This window comes from Chlamydomonas reinhardtii, chromosome 4 (genome assembly GCF_000002595.2).
Source record: "Chlamydomonas reinhardtii strain CC-503 cw92 mt+ chromosome 4, whole genome shotgun sequence".
NCBI lineage: Eukaryota > Viridiplantae > Chlorophyta > Chlorophyceae > Chlamydomonadales > Chlamydomonadaceae > Chlamydomonas > Chlamydomonas reinhardtii.
Window position 1 is genome coordinate 3,579,299 of NC_057007.1, and position 23,603 is coordinate 3,602,901.

At 67.9% G+C, this 23,603-nt stretch overlaps 1 protein-coding gene across 1 annotated transcript; it reads left to right on the forward strand.

Moving 5' to 3' along the window:
* The first annotated feature begins 118 nt into the window (after nt 1–118).
* CHLRE_04g228550v5 (uncharacterized protein) lies at nt 119–22,630 on the forward strand. The gene is made up of 38 exons (XM_043062059.1): nt 119–895; nt 1,418–1,458; nt 1,743–1,797; nt 2,163–2,231; nt 2,538–2,558; nt 2,839–2,966; nt 3,246–3,336; nt 3,542–3,624; nt 3,844–3,961; nt 4,259–4,314; nt 4,579–4,741; nt 4,993–5,073; nt 5,417–5,932; nt 6,194–6,727; nt 6,977–7,078; nt 7,331–7,501; nt 7,723–7,788; nt 8,097–8,276; nt 8,559–8,664; nt 8,882–9,000; nt 9,284–9,439; nt 9,758–9,859; nt 10,128–10,382; nt 10,755–11,152; nt 11,419–12,875; nt 13,056–13,174; nt 13,598–13,754; nt 14,299–14,357; nt 14,593–14,783; nt 15,032–15,503; nt 15,813–16,474; nt 16,718–16,842; nt 17,166–17,581; nt 17,837–18,034; nt 18,200–18,258; nt 18,481–19,473; nt 19,665–21,477; nt 21,679–22,630. Exons 1-38 carry the CDS (start codon nt 473–475, stop codon nt 21,961–21,963), a joined length of 11,040 nt encoding a protein of 3,679 aa, XP_042925411.1. The 5' UTR covers nt 119–472; the 3' UTR covers nt 21,964–22,630.
* The last annotated feature ends 973 nt before the right edge of the window (nt 22,631–23,603 follow it).

Sequence of the window (23,603 nt, forward strand, 5' to 3'; positions counted from 1 at the left end):
GGGTAGGGCCGGCTGCAGCGCGTGAACGCCATGGAAGGACGGGCACAGTACAACTGTGCAAGGGCGCACCATCCAGGCACCATGCCAATACTTTGCCCACAACCGTGTACATACGATACGCAGCGCATACGCATGTTTAGGCCGGCTGAAACTCGCGCGATGTTCCCCTTATATATTTTACAACGGGTTGACTGCCGGTAGCAGTGTGCTGCCTTTCTACCAGCAGCTGTGACATATCAAACCTGGACATATCTTGTTTGAACGTGGCTCCGGTCCAAGGAGACCAGCAAGAGCATGTGCGCACACAACTTTGCAACCGACTGCGCATAGTTTGCTCTGACGTTCCAATTCATAGCAACTTATATCTGAGCATGTTAACAGCTAATCAGGAGCACAGAGGAAGGCGAGCTCGCCAGTTTGTCTAGTGGAAAAACCTGCGCACGGCAGCCCGGCTGTGCTGTAATCTGGGAAGATGTTGAAGTTTAAGATGCAGCAGGGCCGGGATGGCAGAAGTGGACACCTTGGCGCCAGCTTTTCGTCCGCCGCGTCCGGCACGAACCGCAACGGAAGCGCGGGGGCGGACATGGAGGACGGCTTCGTTATTCGCGGCGTGCACAAGGGCGATTCAATCGACAAGCACGCGGGGCAGCCACGAACGCCCTCGTTTGCAGCAGATGCCCCCGCGCCCGTGTACCGGCACCGCCCCCGGCCTTCCCACATCACCAAGGAGACGCTCGAAGCGAAGCAGCGGGCCGAAGTCAAACGCACACAGGCAGCCAACAAGTTCAGGACCGCAGCCCAGCTCGCCCGGCTTGCGGCGCACAGCAAGCTAGCGGGTCAGCGCGGCCTGGGCACGTCCGTGGCAAACCAGGTCGTAGCTAAGAAATGGAAAGAGGTGCGTGGGGGCTGACACGGGCCCCTCCGCAGCCAAGCCTGGCGCGGCACTATGCAACCTGGATACGGAAATGCAGAAGAAACTGGGCGAGCAGCCATCTGATGTGATTGGAGTACGTATTCATGGGCTTGCGGAGGCAGACATTGGCGGGCTGGCTCCGGGGGCGGGAGGGCCGTCGGCGAAGGGCCGTCATCGTGGGGAACGGGAGCATGCTGGGTACCGCGCAGCAGCTTCGGGCCAGCATCCGGGGGCGGTGCGTGTTGCGCTGTCGCGGAATGGGCAGCGGCGGGTGCCGCCTGCGCTCTGTGGGCGCATAGGGCATTTGGGGGCTTGCACGGGCTGGTCCCGGCTGCCCAGCCATATTGCCGTACGTGGGGTGGGCACACGCGTGGCTGCGGCGCAGCTGGCATCCACTGACTGCACCGGCCTCGCCCGGCGCTCTGACGCGCTGTCACCTGAATCCCTTACCTAGTTTAGCTGGGCTGGTATTCACAACCTCCCCTCGCACGTCCCTGGCGGCAGGTCGGCAACCTGCTGAAAAAGACGGCGGGCGGCGTGTCCCGGTGAGTCGTGGGGGTGGGGGTGGCGTGGGGTGGTGGTGGTGGTGGTGGTGGTGGTGGTGGTGGTGAGAGTGGCCAGTGGTGGAGGGCGGCAGTGCGCTGCTCTTTGTCTGGAGGGAATCGAAAGTACCGTGGGTGTATACCGTTTACGTGACATGCCGGGATCCTGGCCGTGCATGGGCGTCGTGTCGTGCTGTCGCCGTCCCTTTCCCCGCTTGCCTGCTGCACACCCGCCTTAAACCCCCTCTTGTCTTTTGACTGCTGCTGCTCGCGGCCGCGGCACGCAGCATCCGCGCCCTGGTGGAGAAGGACAAGCGCAGCTACCTGGCCGCAGCCAATGAGGTGGGTGGCACAGGGCGGGACTCGGCGGGCGGGGGGGGGCTGGGAATAGGAACGAAGAGCGGCGGGGCTGGGCAGGGCTGGGCGGGGCGGGGCGGGGCGGGGCGGGGCGGGGCGGGGCTGCGCGCAAAGGCGCAATGGATCCGGGGGCCGGGCACGCAAGCGGAGGTTCGTCCTGGTCAGGCGGTGACGCGGCCCCGGCGGCACCGCGGGGCTGCGCTGATGTGAGCCGCCTGCCCCACGCGCTGCTGGAGCTGCCGGCGCTGGTGGTGCTGGTGGTGTTGGTCCTGGTCCTGTTGGGGGCGGTGCGTACATCGCCACGCGCTGAGTAGTGGCTTGGCTCGGGTGCATTCGCGCGCCGCCCGCAGGCTCTGCGGCTGGCGGCGGTGGGTGTGCTGGACGTCAAGTTGACGGTGCGCAGCGAGAAGGAGCTCGAGGTGAGAGAGCTCTGGCGTGCGTGGGACCAGGGGGCCGGGTCCGGGGGTGCTGCTGTCACCCGTGCTGCCGCGGATACCTGTCAATCCACGGACGAAGGGTTTGGGCAAGCGCGTGGGTGAGGGTGGTGGCGGGGGCGGGGTGATGGCGAGGACCGGGCCTTGCAAGCAAAGGGTTGCGGCCGCGATCACGGGCCGTGCGCGCTTGAGCTGCTAGGCCGCGCGCTGCTGTACAACCGTTGCGTCCTCGACTCGTCACTGGTGACTGATTGCCGCCCCCACTGTGTGCCTCCCCTTACGCCCCCACAGCACCTGAGCTACCTGCGGCAGGTGCGTCGTGTTGGAGGGGTGTTCGCTGACTGGGTGCGGTGTGTTGTGTTGTGTTGTGTTGTGTTGTGGGTGGCATGAATGTCTGGGGGCTGGGCCGTTTTATTACCATGCGCTCCTGAACAGCAAGCGTGTGAACCTGACAAGCTCCCGCCCCGCGTACTGACCCCGTGCCACGCGGACACCGGTAACAAGGCTGTGCGCCTGATATACTACTGTTCCAAGCTACTCCTTCACTTCTCAAATAACTATCAATGTAACCTCCCTCCAAATAAACACTCAGGGCGACGCCTCGCTGTACACCACGGAGGCTCTCAACGCGCGCATGGCCGTGAAGGGCCAGACCGAGTTCCGCGAGGTGGTGCGCGAGTGGTGGAGGTGGCTGCCGCTGGTGACGCTGCCACTGGACCAGTGAGTGGGGCGGCGCGGGGCGGTGGGCAGGGGCTGTGTGGAAGAGCGTGGTCGACCAGGATTGGAAGAGTGAGCCGCGGAATAGAAGAGGGGAGCGGCCCGGGACACAGCCTCCATCTTACCCCTTCCTCGCTGTCCGCTTTAATCGCTTGTCGCTCGCACACTCCTGCTGCTCGGCTCCTCTGCCTCCGCGCTTACCGTGCACACACTGCGCAGCCCTGCCAACCCTGTATGCCCCCCCAATTGTTTCAACACTGCCCTTGCTATGCCGCGTCACAGGCGCATCACGGACGACGAGAAGATGATGCCCACCGACATGCGCGGCATGACTAAGCCCGTGTACTGCGCCATGGCCCAGATCATCCAGCGGGTGCGGCGTGGTGGGGGCGGGGTGGGGCGTGGTGGGGGCGGGGTGGGGGCGTTTGGGGTCTGGGGATGGGAGTGATAGCGGAGGCGGCAGTGGCGGGGCGATTGCGGCGGGGTGATGGGGGTGGCGTGATGAAAAGATGGCCTCTCGCTCAAGCAAATGCGTGCTCTCATTGAACCCGCCCCGCAACGACTCGCTCTTGCTTCAGGCGCTGCTGCCGCGGTTCGGGTTGAAGCCCAACCCCGCCTACGAGCCGGAGGAGGACTGGGCCTTTGACTGCAAGGGCCGCCGGTGAGTCAAGGGGCGGAATTCGGGGGGCGCCGTCCTGCATACCCACCTGCCCGCCTGCCTGCCAGCGTACTTGCCGCCACTTCCCTCATCACACCTGCTACCTCCTCCTGGCCATGCCTGGAACTGCTACGCCACCCTTTTTATACACACGGTTCGCATGAATGGCTGACCCCGGCCCTGTCCGCGTGCCCCCGCCCCCGCCCCGCCCCCCCCCCGCAGCTTCCTGCTGTTCCCTCAGCTGCTGCACGCGCTGTTCGAGCTGGCGGACATGTGGTGCCCCACCACCGACGCCGCCGACTACGTCACCATGCTGCGCGAGCTGCTGGACACGTGCAAGGTGTGCGGGCGCGGGCGCGGGGGAGGGGGAGGCGCCGAGGTGGAGGAGGGGGCTAGGGGGAGGAGGGAGAGGAGAGTAGGGAGGGAGGAGGGACAGGAGAGGAGGGAGGAGGGAGAGGGAGGAGGGGGAGGAGTAGCCGGCCCAGCAAAACTGAAGGGTGGGATAGGATGATGGGGGGCCTCAGGCTGTGGGAGTAGTCAGTGACAGCGCGTGAGCGAGGAACACATGCTCCGGTTGTAAGTTTTGGAGGCGTTGCTCATGGCTCTTGACGCTCCCCTTATGCTGCTGCCCCCGCAGTCGCTGGAGACCCGGCACGGCCTGTTCTCCAAGCTCATCCGCAAGTACCAGTGCAGGTGGGTGCGGTGCCGCATGCCAGGGGATGTCAGCAGGGAGCAGCAGCGGCACCGCAGCAGCGGACCAGCGTAGATATGTTTGTAAGAGAAACATGGGAACGCTCAACAAATTCGGTCAGAGGGGTTTTCCTTCGACTCGACAACTTGCGGTTTGCGGCTTCGCATCGCCTCATTGCGCACAGCACGTACTGTCGTACACCGCAGCACACGCACTGACGCACTGACGTACTGTCGTACCGATGTCGCCGCCTTCATCGCGGACAGGTACGGCGCCCGTGACGAGCACTCGCTGCCCATCAGCGGCGGCTATGTGTACGACTACAACCCGGCGGCGGGGCGGGCGGTGGGGCCGGGCGGCGCGCCGGCGGCGGCGGCGGCGGCGCCCGAGCCGCCGGACGAAGCCGACCAGGCGCTCAAGGCGGCGGCGGTGAGTGGCGGCGGCTCCTGCGAGGGGCTGTGATGCTGCTGCAGTGCTGCAGTGCTGCGACTTTCTTGTGGCGCTGGCCCGGGCTGCGTGAGGCCTCTGTCGCGTAGCCTGGGCTGCAGCGCATTCGTGTGTTAAAGAATGAAACGACTCGCCCAAGAATGCATTCATGTGTGTGTGTTAAAGAGCACAAGGAAACAATGCCTGTGTGCGTTAAAGAGCCTGTGTGTGTGTGTTTGTGCCCCTGCCTGCAGGAGGACGAGGAGGACGCGGGCCACAAGGCCGCCACCAACTGGTGGGCCAAGATCATGGAGCGGAACAAGATCTTCATGGAGGTACGGGCCGGGGGGGGGAGATCTTCATGGAGGTACGGGCGGGGGCAGCGGGGGACAGTAGTCCCCAAAGTAAGCCAAAACAAGTTAAACTAGCGGAGCACACGCAGAGGCGTTGGTGGGGCGGGGAACTGTGGGATTGGAAAGGGGAGGGGCGTAGCCGCGTGGGCGTGAGGGAAGTGATAGAAGCTGCGGGGAGCTGTGGGGCGGTTGGCGCCATGCGACTTGCCTCTCGCACCACCACCACAATCACCTCCACCACCGCTTACGTACACCACGTACCACCACCACCACCTCCACCACCGCCGCCTCTCTCGCACCAAACAACCACCGCGCCCGCACGCAGGCCAAGGCCGCGCGCCTCGCCGCCGAGGCCGCCGCCGCCCTGGCCGCCGGGCTCAAGGAGCCGCGGCTCGACCCCGACAAGATCCACCTCTCCCCCATCCACGAGGCCCTGCACTGGACCGCCTCCGGCCACACCAGCCCCAGCGCCACCGAGAGTGGCGCGCTGCCGCCCGCCGCCACCGAGTTCGGCGCCTCGGGCATAATGGAGCCGCTGGTGTTCGCCAACCTGCTGCCGCCGGCCGGCGTTGCGCTGCCGCCAGAGCTAGACAAGGACGCGGCGGCCGGCAGCGGGTTGGGCGGAGACGAGGAGCTGTTGGAGCGGGGCGGGCTGCGGGTGCAGTACATGGGCAAGGGCGTGAAGGGGCAGATCGGCGCGCCGCCGCCCGGCCCGCCGCCGCCGGTGGTGGCGCAGCTGCGCGACGCGCTCAAGAGTGCGCTGGTGGAGGTGGGCGCCAGTGCGGACGCGGGCGAGGCGGCGGCGGTGCTAACAGAGGACGGCACCATCGCCTACAACCAGGTGAGGAAGGGGGCAGGGGCGTTCTGGCGACTTGCGTGGGTTTTGGGTTTTGGGTTTGGAGGGGTTGCGTGCACCTCTCCCCATGTGAGAGCATTTCTGGCCTTACGGGGCAAGCAAGGGGTTCGTGCCGCGGATGCAACCGTCATTGCGCGCACCACCTGTACGAACGCTGGGGATCTCCGACGAACCAACTTGCTCACCAACGAGCTAACTACCATAATTAACTAACGCACCCGGCTGTGCTTGCTGGCGTGCTCGCAGGTGGGCCCTCACACCATGGTGGAGCTCATCAACGTGCTGGTCACGGACAAAAAGATGACCACTAGGAACATCCGAATGCTCATGGGCAGCTTCCACTACGGCCAGCCCACGTTGCCCGCCGGCAGCACACCGGCCGCAGCCGCAGCCCCCGGCGGCCTAGACGCTGTGAGCGAGGAGCCGCCGCCCGTGACGGCGGCGGCGGTGAACGCCGCAGCGGCCGCGGCCGCGGCGGCGGCCGCCACAGGCCGCAGCCGCCTGGCCGTGTCGTCCACGGCAGCTGCAGGCGGCTCGCAACCCGTGTCTGCATCCGGCGGCGCCGGGGCAGCCAGTGCCGCGCCTGACGCCGGCGCCGCCGGGCCGCTCGACGGCAAGCTGGAGCCGGACGCGGCGGCGGGCCCGGAGGGCGAGGCGCCGTCGACGCCGCCACGTGCGGCCACGCCTCCGCCTCCGCCGCCGCCGCCCGTGTACGCGGCGCGCCCGCGCACGCCGCGGCTTGACCCGGTGACCCTGGCGGCCATCCGCGCGGCCCTGCAGGTGTGCGCGTGACCGTGCGGGCGTGTAAATAAGTACATCAACATGAGTGCATGCGCGCGATGCTGCATGTACAAGAGTGCATGTGCGCGTGTTGCCAGCACCCATCTTTGTATCTGGCCTTGCCCGCTGGGCCTCGCCGTGCAACAACACTGGCGCGCCAGGCGCACTCCACTAACGCCTCTCCTCCTGCAACCTGCATTGTGTGACCGATGACACATGCTTATGCCGCGCCGCCTTCCCCCGCCGCAGGAGGCCGGCTTCAAGCCCGGCGAGCTGTCCGACCTCCTTAGCCCACACGGCATGGGGCTGTCCAGCGACGTGCGCCCAGACACCATCAGCCGAGTGGCGCAGGTGCGGGCGGGTGGGGGGTTGCAAAGATGGTAAAGGGAAGTTTAGCAAATTAGACAGCAGGCTTAGGGGTGCGCATACCGATGGTGTAGCCATTCATGCGAACGGTCTGTATGAAACATGGAAATGCCGAAGATGTGCTGGGGAAGACGTGGTGGTGTCTCTTGAGACCCAAGTGTGCTTTTGGCAGGAGTTCGGGGCTAGAGCGGCAAGTAACACCCCGTTCCAAACGCCCCCGCCCCTCCCTATGCACAGGCGCTGGCCTCATCGGGGTTCGACACGCACGCGCTGGTCGCGTTCCTTTTCCCGCGCGAGCCCTTGGCCAGCGGCGACGACCCGGACCCCGACCACCCCGGGCACCGCCACGGCCACCTGCGCCCGCTGAGTGCCGTGCAGCTAGAGGCGATGAGGCTGGCGCTGGAGAAGGTAAGGGGCCTGCAGGGGGGTCACAATCATGATTATTTGAGAAGTGGAGGCGTGGCCAGGAACAGTAGTATAGCAGGCAGGGACTGCAGTAGGGACGGAGAGGGGGTAGTTGCTGTGGCCACCCCCAGCAAGCAACAAGACACGAGCTTGCTTGGCTCACCAACTGTGTCCCCCCCCCTTAACTAATCATGACTGTAACCCCCCCCCCTCGCGCCGTGCAGGCGGGCGTGGACTCGGCGCAGGTGGAGCTGGTGCGGTCCTGGGGCGCCGACATCCGGGCGGTGCAGGTGAGAGGTGTGGGCTGGGGCGGGTTGGGGCGGGGCCTTGTAGCTTTTGCGGAGCCAGGTTGTCTGACGTTTGAGGCAATCGAACAGCTGGGCTGCATGATGCCTTAAAGTACTCCGAATCATACCAACAATGGTACCTGCTTTCAGTTGCATGCCGGCAACGGCTGCCACCGGATAGTACCGTACACGCTGTTCCGCTACACTCGCCAAACAACAACAGAACCCTTTCCCTCCTCGCTCCCTCCCTCCCTCCTCGCCCTCCTCCCCTGCCCTCCTCGTCCTCCCTGCCCTCCTGCACCCCTGCACAGGCCGTGGCTGCGGCGCTTGAGGCCGCGGGCTTCACGCCACTGGAGGTGCACCGCTTCATCGCGCCCGCCGCCTCCACCGCGCTCATCGACGCGCTGTCCCGCGGCGGCATCAAGGCGGGCGCCGCGGCGGCGCTGGTCAAGAGCGACGGCAGCGGGCTAGCCATGGAGCTGGAGCCCAAGGTGAGAGCGGGCGAGGGGCGTGGGGCATGGGGGGTCGGGAGGTGGGGTCGGGAGGTTGGGTCGGGAGTGTGGGGTGACGGGGTTGGATGGAAGGGATGCGAGCCTTTTGTGGAGGTTCTTGTGGCGGTTGTGGCGCATGCACGAGCGCCGGCGTCCATTCTTGGAGGGCGGAGCGGCCGAGGAATGGCGCATGCCTAGAGAGGCACGGGACACGAGTGCTCTCCCTTCGATGCCTCACTCACACGCACATTGTCCCTGCGACCGCCCCTGTTCTCGCCGCAGGACCTGGCGGACGCGGCTGACGCCATGGCCATGGCCGGCTTCAGTGCGCACCAGATGGTCCGGGTCATCGGCAGCGACGCCGCCGCCGTGCCGCCGCTGGAGCCGGGTGAGACCGCGGGGCGGGCGGGGGCTAGCAGACTGGGCAGCTGGGCGGCTGGGCTGCTGGGCTGCTGAGCGGATGTCAAGCTTGCCCCCAAACTATCACCCTGGGCGGACACCCCTTCCGCCCCCGAAACGCCACGCCCCACAACACGCCACACACCACGGCGCCACACACGTCACGCCATGCGCTTCCCCCCACCACCACACGCCCCACCCCGCAGCCGGCATGGCCGCCTGCCGCGACGCGCTGCTGGCCGAGGGCTTCACGGGCGAGGAGCTGGAGGGGGTGGTGCTCACGGCGGACGGCAGCGCGCTGCAGGAGGGCGTGGGCGCGGTCACGGTGAGGGCCAGGCGGGGAAAGGGGGAGTTGTGTGTATGTGTGTGTGTGTGTGTGTGTGTGTGTGTGCTGGGGCTGGGGCTGAAGCTTGTCTTTATGACGTTGTAGGGCGAGCTAAGACGTGTATAAGCTGTGTGTGGGTGTGTGGGCCATGATACAGCTGCCGTGGTGCGTGCATGTGTGTGTGTGTGCTTGATAGATCAACAACAAATGTGTGTATACCACCGACCGATACCGCGCCTCACCCTCACCCCATGTGCCGCGCCCCCTCCCCGCCCCCGTGCAGCTTGCCCGAGTGGTGGGCGCCCTGGCCCGCGGCGGCCTGACCTCCGACGCCATCCGCCGCTTCCTGCGCTACGACATGGCGCGCGCCGCCAGCTCCGGACTCAGCCAGGCCGCCATCAGCGCCATGAACAGCGCCATAGAGGCGGCCGGGCTCAATGTAGGAGGAGGGGGAGGAGGGGGGAGGAGGGGGAGAGTGGGCGGAAGGGCGGGGGCTGCGGGGCTGTGGGCGGGGAGCGGGCTGCGGCACTATGGGCGGGGAGGGGCTGGGGTTTTGGGTGGGGCTGTGGAGTGTGGGGTCAGCGTCGCGAAGGATTTGCGCATCAGTGTCTTTTAAGGCTTTGAACTACTTTGATGTTTGCTGCAATGCACAGGGTGAGGATTCGTGCAGTGCAAGTGCAGCGCACTCCGATCTGTATCCCAATGCTGAGCACCCCCTCCTCCCGACCTTCTTTCATAAAACCTCCCCGTCCTGCAGGGCTCGCCCAACCGCTTCATCGTGCCGCAGCAGGGCGTGGTGCCCATGATGCCCGGCGGCGCAGCGGTGGCGCCGGAGGCGTCCGCAGGACTGGTGGCGCAGGTGGGCGTGCGGCTTGGAGCGTGTGGCTTGGAGCGTGTGGCTTGGGGCGTGTGGGCGTGGGGCGCTGTGCATTGGGCAGTATGAGCGTTAGGCTGACGATTGGGCTGAACGCATGAATGCATGAACGCGTGCTCTCGCGCCTACCCCAGCATGTGCGCCCGTGCATGACTGCGCGCTGCCTCGCTGCCCCGCACCGTACGCATGCCTCCCTCTTCCCTGCTGCCTTCTTCGCTACACTTCTCTGTACCAATCTTTGCAACCCCCACAGGTCGGCGGCGCGCTTGTGGAGGCCATGTTCACGCCAGCCCAGATCCGCGCCTTCCTCATGCCCGACGTTGACGACGACGAGGAGGGGCCGCAGGGCCCCGGCGGCGCCTCCGCCGGCAACGCCGCTAATGCCAGCAGCCCGCTGGCGCCGCGTCGCAGCGTCACCAGCGGCGCGGCGCGGCGGCGGCTGTTCCTGTCGGCGCGCGACGTGGTGGTGTTCCGGGCGGTGCTCATGGCGGCGGGGTTCAGTGCGGAGGTGAGGAGGCAGGATACCGTAGGGTTTGCAGTCGCCATCAGTTGCCATCATTCCCGTAGTCCCTTCAGAAGTAAGCATGATGGAGGTCGCTTAGAGTCGGGTGAGCGCGAGGAGGATTGCAGAGGGGGCCGCCTCCACTCACACTGGTACCCAAACCCGGCGGCTGCAACCTCCCCTCACCAACGTCTAGCTCCACCTATGCCTCCACCATTTGGGAACTATTTCTTTGGGCTCGGGCAAGTGGGCCACCCCTCTGGGCTGGTAATTACAACCTACCCCCCCCCCGCTCATTTGGTAACGACTTCGTCTGCAGTCTTCAGTGCGTCCTGTACCGCTTTTCCAAACATCCTTGCAACCCCCACACGTACACAGGAGCTGCTGCACCTGGTCCGCACCGACGGCCGCGGCCTGGACCCAGACACCGACCCCGACCTGGCGGCGCGCGCGGTGGCGGCGCTGGCGGCCGCGGGCTTCCGCGGCCACGAGGTACAGCTGTTCCTGCAGCTGCGCGACCCCGCGCCCGCCATGACGCCGGCGGAGGCGGGCGCGGCGCGCGGCGCGCTGCTGGCGGCGGGCTTCGAGGCGGAGGAGCTGGGGGAGCTGCTGCGCAGCGACGGGCTGGGGCTGATGGTGGAGCCGGAGCCGGAGCCGGTGTTCATGGCGCAGGTGGCGGTGGTGCTGGCCGGCGCCGGCTTCCCCACCTTCCACATCTGCCAGTACCTGTCGCCCGAGCTGCCGGCCGTGCCGCTGGAGGTGGCGGCGGTGGGCAGGTGGGTGTGTGTGTGTGGGGGGGGGGGGGTGCGCGCGCGCGCCGGCTCGCAACGCGGCTCGGAGAGGGCTGGGTGCCGTTGCCCTCTGGAGTCCGTTCTCCACGTCAGCAAACGGCACGGTATCTTCACAACGGCTTTGTTAGTCGTGCATTCAGCAACACAATGTACCACCCGGCCCAGTATGATATGACATCGCTTGTAACATAAACGCGCAAACGAGCTGCTAACGCCCGCTCCCAATCCCCTGTGACCTCCCGCACATGCAGGTACTGGGCCATGGGCCGTGACGACGCCTTCAGCGGCACCTCGCGCGCGACCTCCCACGCCCACAGCCACGCGCCCTGGCTGGTGCAGAACGACGAGCACACCGGCTTCACGGACTCGGACTCGGACGACGACGAGGAGGAGGAGGAGGGCGAGGAGGAGGGGCCGGAGGGCAGCGAAGGGGAGGACGAGGACCGCGGAGAAGAAGCGGAGGAGGAGGGGAACGAGGAGGAGGATGGGCTGCCGGTGCGCGAGGTGGACGAGAGCCTGCTGACAGGTCTGCCGCCGGCCGCCCTGCGCGCCACCGGCGACGGCACGTCTCCCGTTGGAACCGGCGACGGGGCCGGCGCCGCCAAGCCGCGCCCGCGTGTGAAGCTGATGGAGCCCGGGGAGGACGGCGCGCCCGAGCCCGCGCCCGCCAAGCCGGCCGCGCTGCCCTCCGACGGCGCCTCTTCCCTGGCCGCGGCGCCGGCGCGCTCCGCGCTGCGCGTGGGCGCGGGCGCCGCCGCCAGCGTCATCTCCCGCGGCGGCATGAGCGCCATGCTGCCGTGGGACATGGAAGACGAGGACGAGGAGAGCCCGCTGGCGCGGCTGGCGCTACCGCCGCACACGCTGGCTGCCATGCGCGCCGCCGTGGTGCGCCGCTGCAAGGGCCTCAGCGTCAAGCAGCTGCGGCAGGTGGCGGCGCACATGGGCATGCCGGCGGCGCAGGTGGCGGCGCTGGCGGCAGGCAACGACGCGCCGTCGGTGGCGGCGGCGGCGCCGCCGCCCGCCAAGCCCAAGGACACCACGCCGCCACTGCCGCCGCCGCCGTCGTTCCTGGGTGTACTGGCGGCAACGGCCGCCGCCACGGGGCCCGCTGTGGGTGGCACTGGCTCGGGTGCAGCCACTGTAACAGTCTCCGGCGCAGCCACGAATACGGCCTCAGGATCGGCGACCGGCACGCAGAACGGCGGCACTGCCGCCAGCGGCGCAGCCCCCGATTTCTCCTTCGCGGCGCCCCTGGCCGCCGCCGCCGCCGTCGGCCCGGCCGCGCCGGCCGACGCCGCCAAGGCACAGGCCGCCGCCAACGCCGCCGCCACAGCCGCCGCCAACGCCGCCGCCGCTGCCAAGGGCATTACAACCGCCACAACCGCTACAACCGCCGCCACTGCCACCGCCGCCGCAGAGGACAAGGACGAGGGCGCCGCCTCCAACTCCATCGGCGACCGGTCCTGGCTCCCCTCAGACCCGCAGGTCGTGGCGCGGCTGTGCCAGGCTCTGTCGTACGAGGGATTCACGCCGTACCAGATCCGCTGCTTCTTCATGCAGCCCGCAGTCACAGCGGCCATGGATGCCATCAAGGCGGCGCGGGCGGCGGCGGCGGCGGCGGCGCCAGGCGGCGGCGCCGCCAGCGCAGCGAGCGGCTCGGCCATGAACGTCAGCTTCAGCGGCTTCAGCGCATTCACCGGGATCACAGGTGAGGTGTGAGGTACGGCATCATTCGGGCGCGACACTGGGGATGGCACTGGCGGCACTGGCGCAGCTCTGGGTGCCTTGGCGGTCACTTCCATCACTGGCTCTTTTTCCCGTGACGTCCAGTTGGCTTATCTGCTGCACGCCCGCGCCCCCGCTCCCCCTGTCCTGCCCGCCTGTTTAGGCCTGGTGGCTCCGCTGGGTGACGCGGGCGACGACGAGGAGAGCCAGCTGGCGGCGCGCCTGGACCGTTTCGACCACATCACGCCCAGCCTGTTGGTGCTCATCAAGGCGCTGCTGCGGGTGGGTGGTGGCAGCAGGAGTGGAGGGGCGGAAGCGGAAGGTTGGGGATCTGGGTCGTGCAGGTTGTGGCGTGGCTTGTTGCGACTACGCCCTGCTTTGGCTGCTTCCTAGTAAGCCTGTACGGCACACCCTTTCTTAGTACCGTAATCTACACCGGTACGGCACAGCTGTGTGTCCGCTCCCAGACCCAACCCTCCCTCCTCTCGCCCGCCGTCCCCCTCCTCCCTCCCCAACCTCATACTTCTGATTTCATCACTCCGTTCTCCACATCAACGGCTACCCCCATCCCCCACCCCTCACGCGCCTGCTGCACTACTATTCCTGGCTGCGCCTTCACTCCTTAGTGCATGTACCCCCCCCGCACCAATCCTTGCACCCCCCCCCCGGTTCCCTCCGCTACACCCACCCACCCGCCCACCCCAGTCCTCCGGCTTCACGGACGAGCACCTGTCCAACCTGCTGAGCAGCGACGGCCGCCGTCTGGACCCCGACTGGGACAGCGAGAGCGCGGCCATGATGGTGGCAGCCATGGCGGCGGCGGGCTGGCCCGCGCACCTCATACGGCTCATGCTGGCATCGGGTGAGCGTGTGACAGACATGTATACCATCAGTATACATGTGATTGCTTCGCTCGCGTGTGCGTGTGCGACTGTGCGCATAGATATATATGGTATACCTGTGGTTGCCTTGCTTGTGAAGGCAAAATCTTATTTACAGCGGCTCAGCCTCGCCAGTGGACTGTCACTGTCGAGGTGACGACCGGAGGCATCTGGGGTTCTGTCGCACTCGCCGCGCTCCCACACGAAGCGACCATGTGTTTGGGGCTACGCCTAGAACCTAGGCGATAACCGGAACGGTGTATCGGAGGGCTAGCACTGAAAAGGACGCAGGTCTGACAGCTCCTCACATCACGGACCTAAGGCCGGACGGCGTGATTGGAATCTTCGTGCAGCGCCTATACACCGCAACCCACAGTCGGCCGCAACCGAGCCGCAGGAGCGCCACCGCTGGCCGCGGCGCGCACCGTCATCGGACGATGCTAACACGTAGTTGGCCAGCTGGGTTGTACCGACCGGCATGTCACCAACTCATGTGTGTCTGTGTGTGTTTTTCCCCACGCACAGGCCCGCCAGTGGGTGCGCTCACGCCCAACGAGCTGGGCGCCATCAATGAGGCGCTGCTGGTGAGCGTGTGGCGGCGGCGGTGGTAGGGGCGTAGGGGTTGACTCTGAACCAATTCCGTAAGGAACAAGGGCGTGGGTTGGGGGGGGCAGGGCTGGGGTTTCCACACTCTACGGGGCCTCTCGGGTCTGCCAACGGGAGCTGCATGCGCCACCATCCCAACCCACTGTCCCATCCCCCTTCTCCGCCTTCACTTCTTTATTAATTAAGAATGCAACCCCCTTCTTCACTCCCCAGGACGGTGGCTTCAGTCGTCGGCAGCTGGCCCTGGTCCTCCGGCGCGACAACAGCGGCCCCGGCGCCGCCGTGGACGCCACCACTCTGGCGCAGATGGCGACGGCCATGGCGCAGGCAGGCTTCAGCAGCGGCCAGCTGTGCCAGTTCCTGGGGCCGCCGCCGGTCAGCAGCGCGGCCAACGCCACCGCAGAGTAAGACGGCCTCCAACGATTGCCAGCAATGGCAGCTCACACCCGTCTCTTGACCCGCACTCTTGACTTTGTTGTGTGTGGTTACAAGGTGGCGAGCACGACGTGCGTTCCTGTCCCTGTAGAACCCGAGGCCCGAGCCGGGGGGGGGGCTTATAACGCCTGCAACATTTTACATGCATCTTGACTTCAACCCTCCTCTTCCTCCCTCCCTCCCTTCCTCCCTACCTCCTCCCTCCTCCCGCCTGCAGTGGCTCCGCGCCCATGCCGCACCCGCTGCTGTCGCCGCTCATCCAGGCGCTGTCCTCCGCCCCCACCGGCACCACCAACACGCCCACCTCCTCCGCCCCCAACACCCTCTCCCGCCTCGCCGCCTCCAACCTCTCGGCCCTCAACGCCGCAGCCCCCGGCACCTCCGCCGCACCCAGCGGCGCCCCCAGCGCCGCGCCCAGCGTCAGCGCTGCCACGCACGCGCGCAGCACCGGCGGCGCCGCGCCCGCCATTATGCTGCCGCCCAAGACGCCGCTGGCGGCGGGCCCGCCGCCGGCCGACGCGGCGGCGGCGGCCGCCGCCACCGCCAACACGGTGCCGCTGCCGGCCATTGTGTCGTACACCAACTACAACGCGGCGGCGGGCGGGGAGACGCTCAGCTCCCGGAGTGTGATGGACATCCGAAACGTGGCTGCCAGCTGCGGCATCGCCTCCGCCAAGCTGTTGGACATGGTGCGTGGGGTCCGAGGGACGAGGGGGGGGTTGCAGATACAAGCCCAAAGTAACCAAACCAAACCAAACTAAACTTGTAAAGCGATAATACTTATGGGAGGGGGCAGGGGCGCGGCGTAGTTGGTGGTTGGCACAAACCCACCCGGAGGGCTGTGGCTCTGGCCAGTGTGTGACGGGACCTGCGGCGCGCACACTGCCCAGTAACGCGTACAACGTGTGTGCCCCTGTTTGTCGGGCTCGGGGCTCGGGCACGTGATCTCCCGACCCACCACCAACCCCATCAAACCCCACCACGTGATCATCTCGCAGGTCCGGCCCGACGGCCGCGGCCTGCAGCCGCACGCCGACCCGCGCGTTGTGGAGCGCGTGGGTTTCCACATGGCCACACACGGCTACACGCCGGCGCAGGTGCAGCGCTTCCTGATGCCCCACGGCGGCTGCGACTACGGCCGCCTGGACGCCGCCACCTACAGCGCCATACGTGGCGTGCTGGTGGCGGCGGGCTACAGGCAGGCCGACCTCAAGACACACCTGGCGGCGGCCGGCCAGGTCGCCGCCGCCGCCACGCCCGCCGCCACCCTGGCCGCCATGGCCTACGCCCTCGCCGCCGCCGGCACCACCGCGGATCAGATCCGGCAGCTCATGCGGCCCGCCGCCACGCCCGCCGTGGCCGCCGCCGCCGCGGCGGCGGAGAAGGCGGAGAAGGCCGGCGGCGTCAAGGCCGCGGATGCGGCGGCGGCGGCCGCCGCCGCCGGGCGCGCTGCGGTTGCGGCGGTTGTGACTCCGGAGGTTGGCGAGGTGATTCGCAACGCGTTGCTTGCGGCGGGCTACAGCAGCTCGCAGCTGTCGCGTGTGATGCGGCACGACGGCACGGGCCTGCGTGCGGACGTGGGGCCGCTGCGGCTGGCGCAGGTGGTGGCGGCGCTGGCGTCAGTGGACCTGCCGCCGCAGACCATTCGCATGTTCATTCGGTAGGTGCGGGTTTGAACAAATGCGTGTGTGGCTTGAAAGGAAACGACACCTGTGTGTCTTGCAGTACAAGATTGGGTGCATGTTGGTGGTATGAGAAAGTAGTGGTGAAGGGCGTGGGAGTGGCTTGGGTCGGTATTGGTGTCGGGCGCAGGGGTGGCAACAGTTGTTGTATCTTCCTACTACTGTTACGACATCCCTAATATCTCTCCCCCATTCCCGCCCTCCCCTCCCTACCCTCTCAGCCCTCTGGGTGGCGTGGCTCCCTCCCTGGCCGCTAACATCAAGACGACTCTGGAGCGGGCACCGGGGCTGGGCGGCGGCAAGGTGGCGGCGGCGTTCGACGGCAACGAGCTCAAAGACGACGTCGGTGAGTGCGAGGGCGGGAGGGTGGGGGCGAGTAGTGCGGGACAGGTGAGCAAGTGGGAGGAATAGCGCTTTTGGGGGAGCGGTTTTAGGTCTCGGTGGGGCAGGTAAAACGGCGGCCCTTTGGCTTTGGGAGCATCAAACTTACACACTACCATGACCGCTCCCCCTTCCTCCTCCTGTTCGTCGTTGCACACACACACACACACACACACACACACACACACACACACACACACACACACACACACACACACACACACACAAACACAAACACTTACACACACACACACACACACACACACGCCTACGCACTCACTCCCGCAGACCCTCACACGCTTGCCGACATCGCGACCGCGCTGGCCTCCGCCGGCTTCCCGGGCGAGGTCATCCGCCGCCTCATCGGCCACCCCTCCTCCTTCTCCTTCGCGCCGCCCGCGCCGCCCGACACCCGCACCTCCGCCGCCAACAGCCTTTCAGCCCAGCAGGAGGTGCAGCCGCCGGGCACCCCCACCGCCGCCGCGGCGGGCGCCGGCGGCTCGCCGCCCCGCATGCGGCCTTCCGCCGCCGGCGTCAACCCGGCAGTGGCCGCCGCCGCCTCCGCCGCCGCCGCCGCCACGCGGCGCGACATGGCCGGCGGCGGCGGCGGTCTGGCGGGCGGGCCCAGCAGCAATCACGTGGTCGGGGCGCCGCCGCCACTGCACCCGGCCAAGCAGGCGGCCATGCGGGAAGCACTGGCCAGCGTGAGTCGGGCCGGCCCTTAGGGCTGCGGAGTGTGGAGGGTTGGGGAGAGTGCGGAGGGGGTTGGTGGTGAGCTTGTCTTGGGACAACTCTTACAGGTAGGATTGGGTTCTGGGTGCTAATTTCCGGGTTCGGCGCAGTCAGAGAGGCTACCGCTGCTTGTGCTGACGCCCTGTTACGCGCCCTGCCACACGCCCTTTCACAATCCCTGCCGCACGCCCTGTCACACGCCGTGTCACACGCCCTGCCACACATAGGTCCGCTCCGAGGCCAGTGGCCTGGGTGGCGGTGCCGCGGCCGCCAGCTCGCTCTTCAGCGGCGCCTCCTCGGCCTCTCTGGCCCTGACAGCCTCCGCGCAGCCCTCCAGCCTGGGCGTGGGCGGCGGCGGCGGCGCGGGAGGCGGCGTGGGGCCCGAGGCCAGCGCCGCCTCCGACGGCCTGATGGACCCAGTCAGGGTGGGTGAATTGTGTGTGTCGGAAGGCGGGGGCTGGCGTGTATGTCTTGGTTTCGTAAGTCGGATGCGACGGCGGATTTGGCTGGAAGGGAAGCGAAGGGAAGCATTCACCCTCATTTGGCTTTGAAACGCTTTTACACACCGGTATCTGCAACCCCCCTCACAGGTGGCTCAGCTGCTGGCTGAGGCGTCGTACTCGCCGGAGGATATCCGGGCCTTCCTGGGGTGAGCGGGGACAGAGCGAGGAGGCTGGAGCGTGTGCGTGTGTGTGTGTATGTGTACATGTGTGTACATGTGTGTCTGTGTATATTTTGGCACGTGCAGCACAGGCGCGTGCGGGCAGCAGGGCGCCATAGTCGGGCTCTGAGCCAGACGAGCGAGGCATGTGCGGATGCACCCATTGCGTTCCTCCAACTCGCATACCCTCCTCTGCCGCCGTCCATGCAGGACGGAGTTCAAGCAGCTACAACCCCAGCAGCAACCCCAGCTACAACCCCAGCCCCAGCAGCAGCAGCAACAGCAGGGGTCGCAGCCAGCAGGCACCCGCGGCGCTGCCGGCACCGGTGTGGCCGCCAGCGGCGGCAGCGCCACCTCCGCCGCCGGCTCCTTCGCCGGCATCAGCTTCAGCGGCGGCATTCCCGGCGTGCCGGTTGTGCCGGGTGCCGCTGGCGCACCTGCGTCGGGTGCGGCAGCGCCCGTGCTTCCTCGTGGCAGCGGCAGCGGCATGCTGGCGCCGCTGCCGGGCGGCGTGTCGCTGGGACCTCTGGCGCCGCTGAGGCAGAGCGACCCCGGGGTGCCGCGGGCGGTACGGGGCGACCGCATCGCCTCCCGCCTGGCGGCCGTGGCCACCTCCACCTCCGCCTCGCTGGACGCCGGCGCCTCCGCCGCAGCCTACGAGGCAGCCAGTGGCGGCGGCGGCGGCGGGCTGCTTGGCGGCGGCGGCGGCGGCGGGCTGCTTGGCGGCGCCGCGCTGGGCCGCCTGCGTGGCGATGTGCCGGACGCGGGCGGCGGCCGCGGCACACGCAGTGAGCAGTCCAGCCCCATGCGACAGCACCCGGCGCTTTCCGCCGCAGCCGCACCCGCAGCTGCAGCCGGCGGACCGCGCACCTCCCTCAACGGCCTCGGCGGCGGCGCAGCCGCCTCCCGCGCCTCCGCCGCCGCCGCCGTCGCCGCCGCCGCCTCCTACTCCAACGCCGGCGTCGCCACCAGCCCAGCCCGCTTCCTACCTACGGACGCCGCCGCCGGCGCCTCCGCCCCCGCCGCCGCCGGCAACAGCCCTGCGCTTGCGGGCTGGCCGGACTTTGAGTTCCGGGGCTGGGCTCCGGCGGCGCCGCTGGCGGTGGCGGGCTGTGACGCCGTGCTGGGCTGGGCAAGCGGGTTGCGGCCGGCGGCGGGGCGGCCGGACGGGCTGCCGAATGGGCTGGAGGCGCAGTTTGCTGCGTGAGTACCGTGGCCCCGTCAGCCACATGCTGCCTTTGTTGCGCTTCACAGTCGGTGTGCGGTGCTCGCTGGTTTCTGTGTGCATCCGCCCGCTTTTCCCGGTGTGATTGCCTAATGAGGCTTGTACCGTATAATCCCTTACCACCTCTGCACCGTTTGCTTCTCCTCCTCCCCATCCTCCTCTCTCGCAGCTACCTGCACCGGCTGCTGTGGCACCTGGCGGGCGGCGACGCACTCAAAGCCGCCGCCACCGCCGCCGCCGCCGCCGTGGGTGCCGACCCTGTCGCCGCCGCCGCCGCCACCGCCGCCACCGCCGACGCCGCCACCGCGCCGCCGCCGCTGGTACGGCTGCTGGCCGCCCACCTCAGCCGCCTCCTGCGGCGGGCGCGCAGCACCGTGGTCCCGGCCGCCGCCGCCGCCAACGGCGCCACGGCTTCGCTGCCGCCTCCCGCCGTTGCGGCCTGGGCTGACGCCAGCGCCGGCGGCGGCGGCGGCGTGCTGGCGGCGGCGGGCGTGGTGAGCACGTGCCTGTCGGCTCTGTTGCACCGGCCCGCGGGCGCCGCCGCGGGTGCCGGCGGCGGCCTGGCAGCCGAGGACGTGGCTCCCAGCCTGCTTCGCTTCCTGGTGGTGGCGGCGGCGCGGCAGGGGCGGCTCAGCGAGGTCGGCGAAGGGCTGGGCGAGGTGGCGCCGCCGCTGCCCGCGCAGCAGACCTACTACAACCGCAGCAGCGTCAGCGGCACAGTCATGGGCCTCGGTGGCGGCGCTGGCGGCGGCGCTGGCGGCGGCGGGGGTGCTGGTGGCGGCGCTGGAGGCGAGGGTGTGGGTACTGGTCTGGTTCAGCTGGTGGCGGAGCTAAGCACCAGCACCAGCAGCCCGGGGCAGCAGCAGGTGGGGCCGGCGCCGGCGTCGACGCGGCAGCGGCAGGCGCAGGGCGGCTCCAGTCCGAGCGAGCAGCTGCGGGCGCTGCCTGTGGGGTACGCACGTGCTTGGGGCGAGGCACCCCTGACACGCCGGCTGGGGCCACTGGTCTCGCCTGGAGGAGGAGGCGGCGGCACCGGCGGCGGCACCGGCGGCGGCGGCTTTGGCGGCGGTGGCGGCAGTGGCCCTTCCACACCGTACGGCGCCGCTGCCGCCGCCATGATGGCTGGCGGCGGGCGGTACGGCAGTGGCGGCGGCGGTAACGGTGGCGGCGGCGGCGGCAGTGGCACCGCCAGCCCGACCAGCCTGGTGTACCGGTCGCTGCCGCAGCGCCAGAACCCCACCTTTGCGGCGGCCAAGGCGGGCAGTCCGCGGGAGACGCTGCCGCCCTGGCCGCTGCAGAGGGCCTTCATGCATGACGAGGCAGGAGCCGGCGGCGGCGGCTCGCCGGCGGGCAGCGGCGGCGGCGCGGGGCCGGGGCCGGGGCCGGGCACGCCCTCCGCGCCCTCGTCTCCTGCTGGCCTCAAGCACGGCGTGGGCGCCAACGGCGCAGGCGGACTGGTGCTGCCGCCGGCGCTGCGGCCAGGCTCCCGCGCCAACTCCCGCCCCGCCTCGCCCTCGCGCCCCTCCGGCGGCGAGGACGGCGGCGCAGCAGACAGGCTGCCCGTGCTGACACGTGCCGGCAGCCTGGGGCGCCTGGTCTCCGCCGCCGCTGACGAGTCGCCGGCAGCACTGCTGCCGGCACTGCCCATCACCAGTCCCTCGGGCGCCGCCGCAGCCGTCATGCAGCAACACGGCCACCACCACGGACACCACCACCACCACCACCACCTCAGCCACCACCCGGGCTCGCCGTCGGGTCGGCCGCTGTCGGGCGGTGCCCACGGCGGCTCGGCCCTGCGGACCAGCTCCAGCCTACTGGACAACCTGGTGCCACAGCAGCAACAGCAGCAGCAGCAGCAGCAGCCGACGGTGGGTGGTGGTGCTGGGGCTGATGGCGGCGGCGGCGGAGGCGGTGGTGCGGCGGCGGCGGAGGCGGCCGTGTGTCGGCTGCTGGCGGAGCTGCTGAGGTGGCTGGAGGCGCCGGTGAGAGGGCTGTGTGAGAGCTGTGTGGAAGAGCTGTGTAAGAGCTGTGTGGGAGAGCTGTGTGGGGCGTGGCGAGCGGCCATGCAGGTGGTGGGGAACACAAGCACAGCGGAAAGGCCCCGAGTCCTTTATGTGCATACGGTACTGCCCCTGTCCCCTGCCTCTTCTCCCGCAACCGCTTCTCCCGCCTCCCGCTCACAGGTGGGCGTGTCTGACCGCGGCTTCCAGCAGTCGCAGTGGTCGGGTTGGCTGGCCGCGGAGAAGGTGCGGATGAGCGCGCAGCTGGCCCGGTTGGGGGCAGGAGGTGGCGGCGGCGGCGCCACTGCTGGTGCTAGTGTGGGTGCGCCGCCGCGGCGCTCATCGGCGCCGCTGGCACGCACCTCGGAGGCGGGAGGACCCGGCAAGGCGGGGCCGGCGGGCGAAGACGAGGCTGCCGGTGCGGGTTCGGGTTCGGGCTTCATGATCACGCAGCTAGATGAGTTTTGATGATGGCGGTACATGGTAGGGCAGAAGTGCGCTTGGCAAAATAGGTGCTGCAAGGATTGTGACGACGCATGTGTGTGTCTGTGTGTGTATGTGTGTGTGTGTGTGTGTGTGTGTGTGTGTGTGTATGTGTGTGTGTGTGTGTGCATGCGTGTGTATGTGTGTGGTGTATGGTTTGGGACTTGGGGCTGACGGGTAAGAGCTCAACTGCCCAAGACCGACTACGCGTGTGGTGGTGGAGTTCGTTGATCCATGGAGCCACCGTGTAGGCTATGCGGGCGGTTGGCGGTAGGCCACCCGACAGTGCGTATGCAGAGCAGGCCCTACCTGGGGTGGGTGTCTCGCACAAAGTGTGGCAAACTCGTAGACTCGGACGCTCGTCTGTTCAGGGTTTAGCTGCCGGCCTTGTTGGCCCCAATGCAAGCATCAAATGATGGCGTGGCGACGCGGAGCAACTTGAAGAGCTGTCCAGAGCAGGGTGTATTGTGTCCGAGCCAATGACACAAATGCATTATGGCAGCTGAGGTTTTCAAGGTGCGCTGTGGGGCTGGGCACTCAGGGATTGCGGCTTTACAGGGGAGTAGGGGATCGACGTGCAGACGTGCTTGGAAAAACGCAACACAAGCGGGATACCGGTACGTGACAAGGCTTGCCGGAGAAAGTGGGAAACGCGGCTTTGCGCAGCAACCACGCACCGTAGTACCGTACCGCAACACTCGTCAATACCGTACGGTACACTCACTAAGCAGAGACTCGGTCAGGCTCACACCGTCGAATTCATGGGTTCGGGGTTTCGCCTCAGCGTGTTGGGCGGTCCGTCGTATGCCTGGTGCCACTTGAGTCACTGGACGCCGACACACAGGCGCTCCCCCCCTACTTGCTTTCAATAGGAACTTAGTATTTTAGCGTTAGCCGCCACGGAAACACGGGGGAACCAGCAGCCTGCCGCTGGCGAAACAACGGTATGGAATGCGTCGCGTGTGCCCGCTGTACCTCTGGACGTCGGCACTTCACTTCATATTTGATTCACACCATCCCATGGATGGCTCCCCCCCCCCCACTGAGCAGTGACTCTTGCGGCACACCACAATGGCAGCGTCTGGGCAGCGGCCCGGCCGGCCCCTCCCCATCCCCATTACCCAGAGTTGCTAGCCTGTCGACTGGGAGTGTCTGCAGCACCAACGGGGTTGATGGGCCCGAGTTGGGCCTACCTCGGCACTATCGGCAGGGCTTGCATCTTTGGGGAGCGGCAAGAAACGGGGCCCAATACAGGCCCTCGGGCGAGAAAGATTGGGCATTTCCGGCGGTGCATTCTCGGATTTCTCGCTGCGTTGGGCTGCATACGGTCCCCGAAGCTCGCCAAGTACCCTTTTCCCGGGGGAAGTCGTTAGCAGGTCGGAAAGGAGGCCGGCAGTGCAGGGCACACCAGGGCAGGGGATGGGGCAGCCCAGGGGGGGGTGCTTTCCGCCCTTCGACTCGATGACGCTCGATGTCACGAGTCACGACACTCTCCAGACAACAGGCGCGGCCCGACAGTGGGCTTCCGACCTGCCCCTGCAGCTTGCCAAACTGCAACGCAGTCCAGACATGTCGATTTTGCTTTGCGCGCACCCGCGTGCCAGTACATATGCGACTTCGGGGGG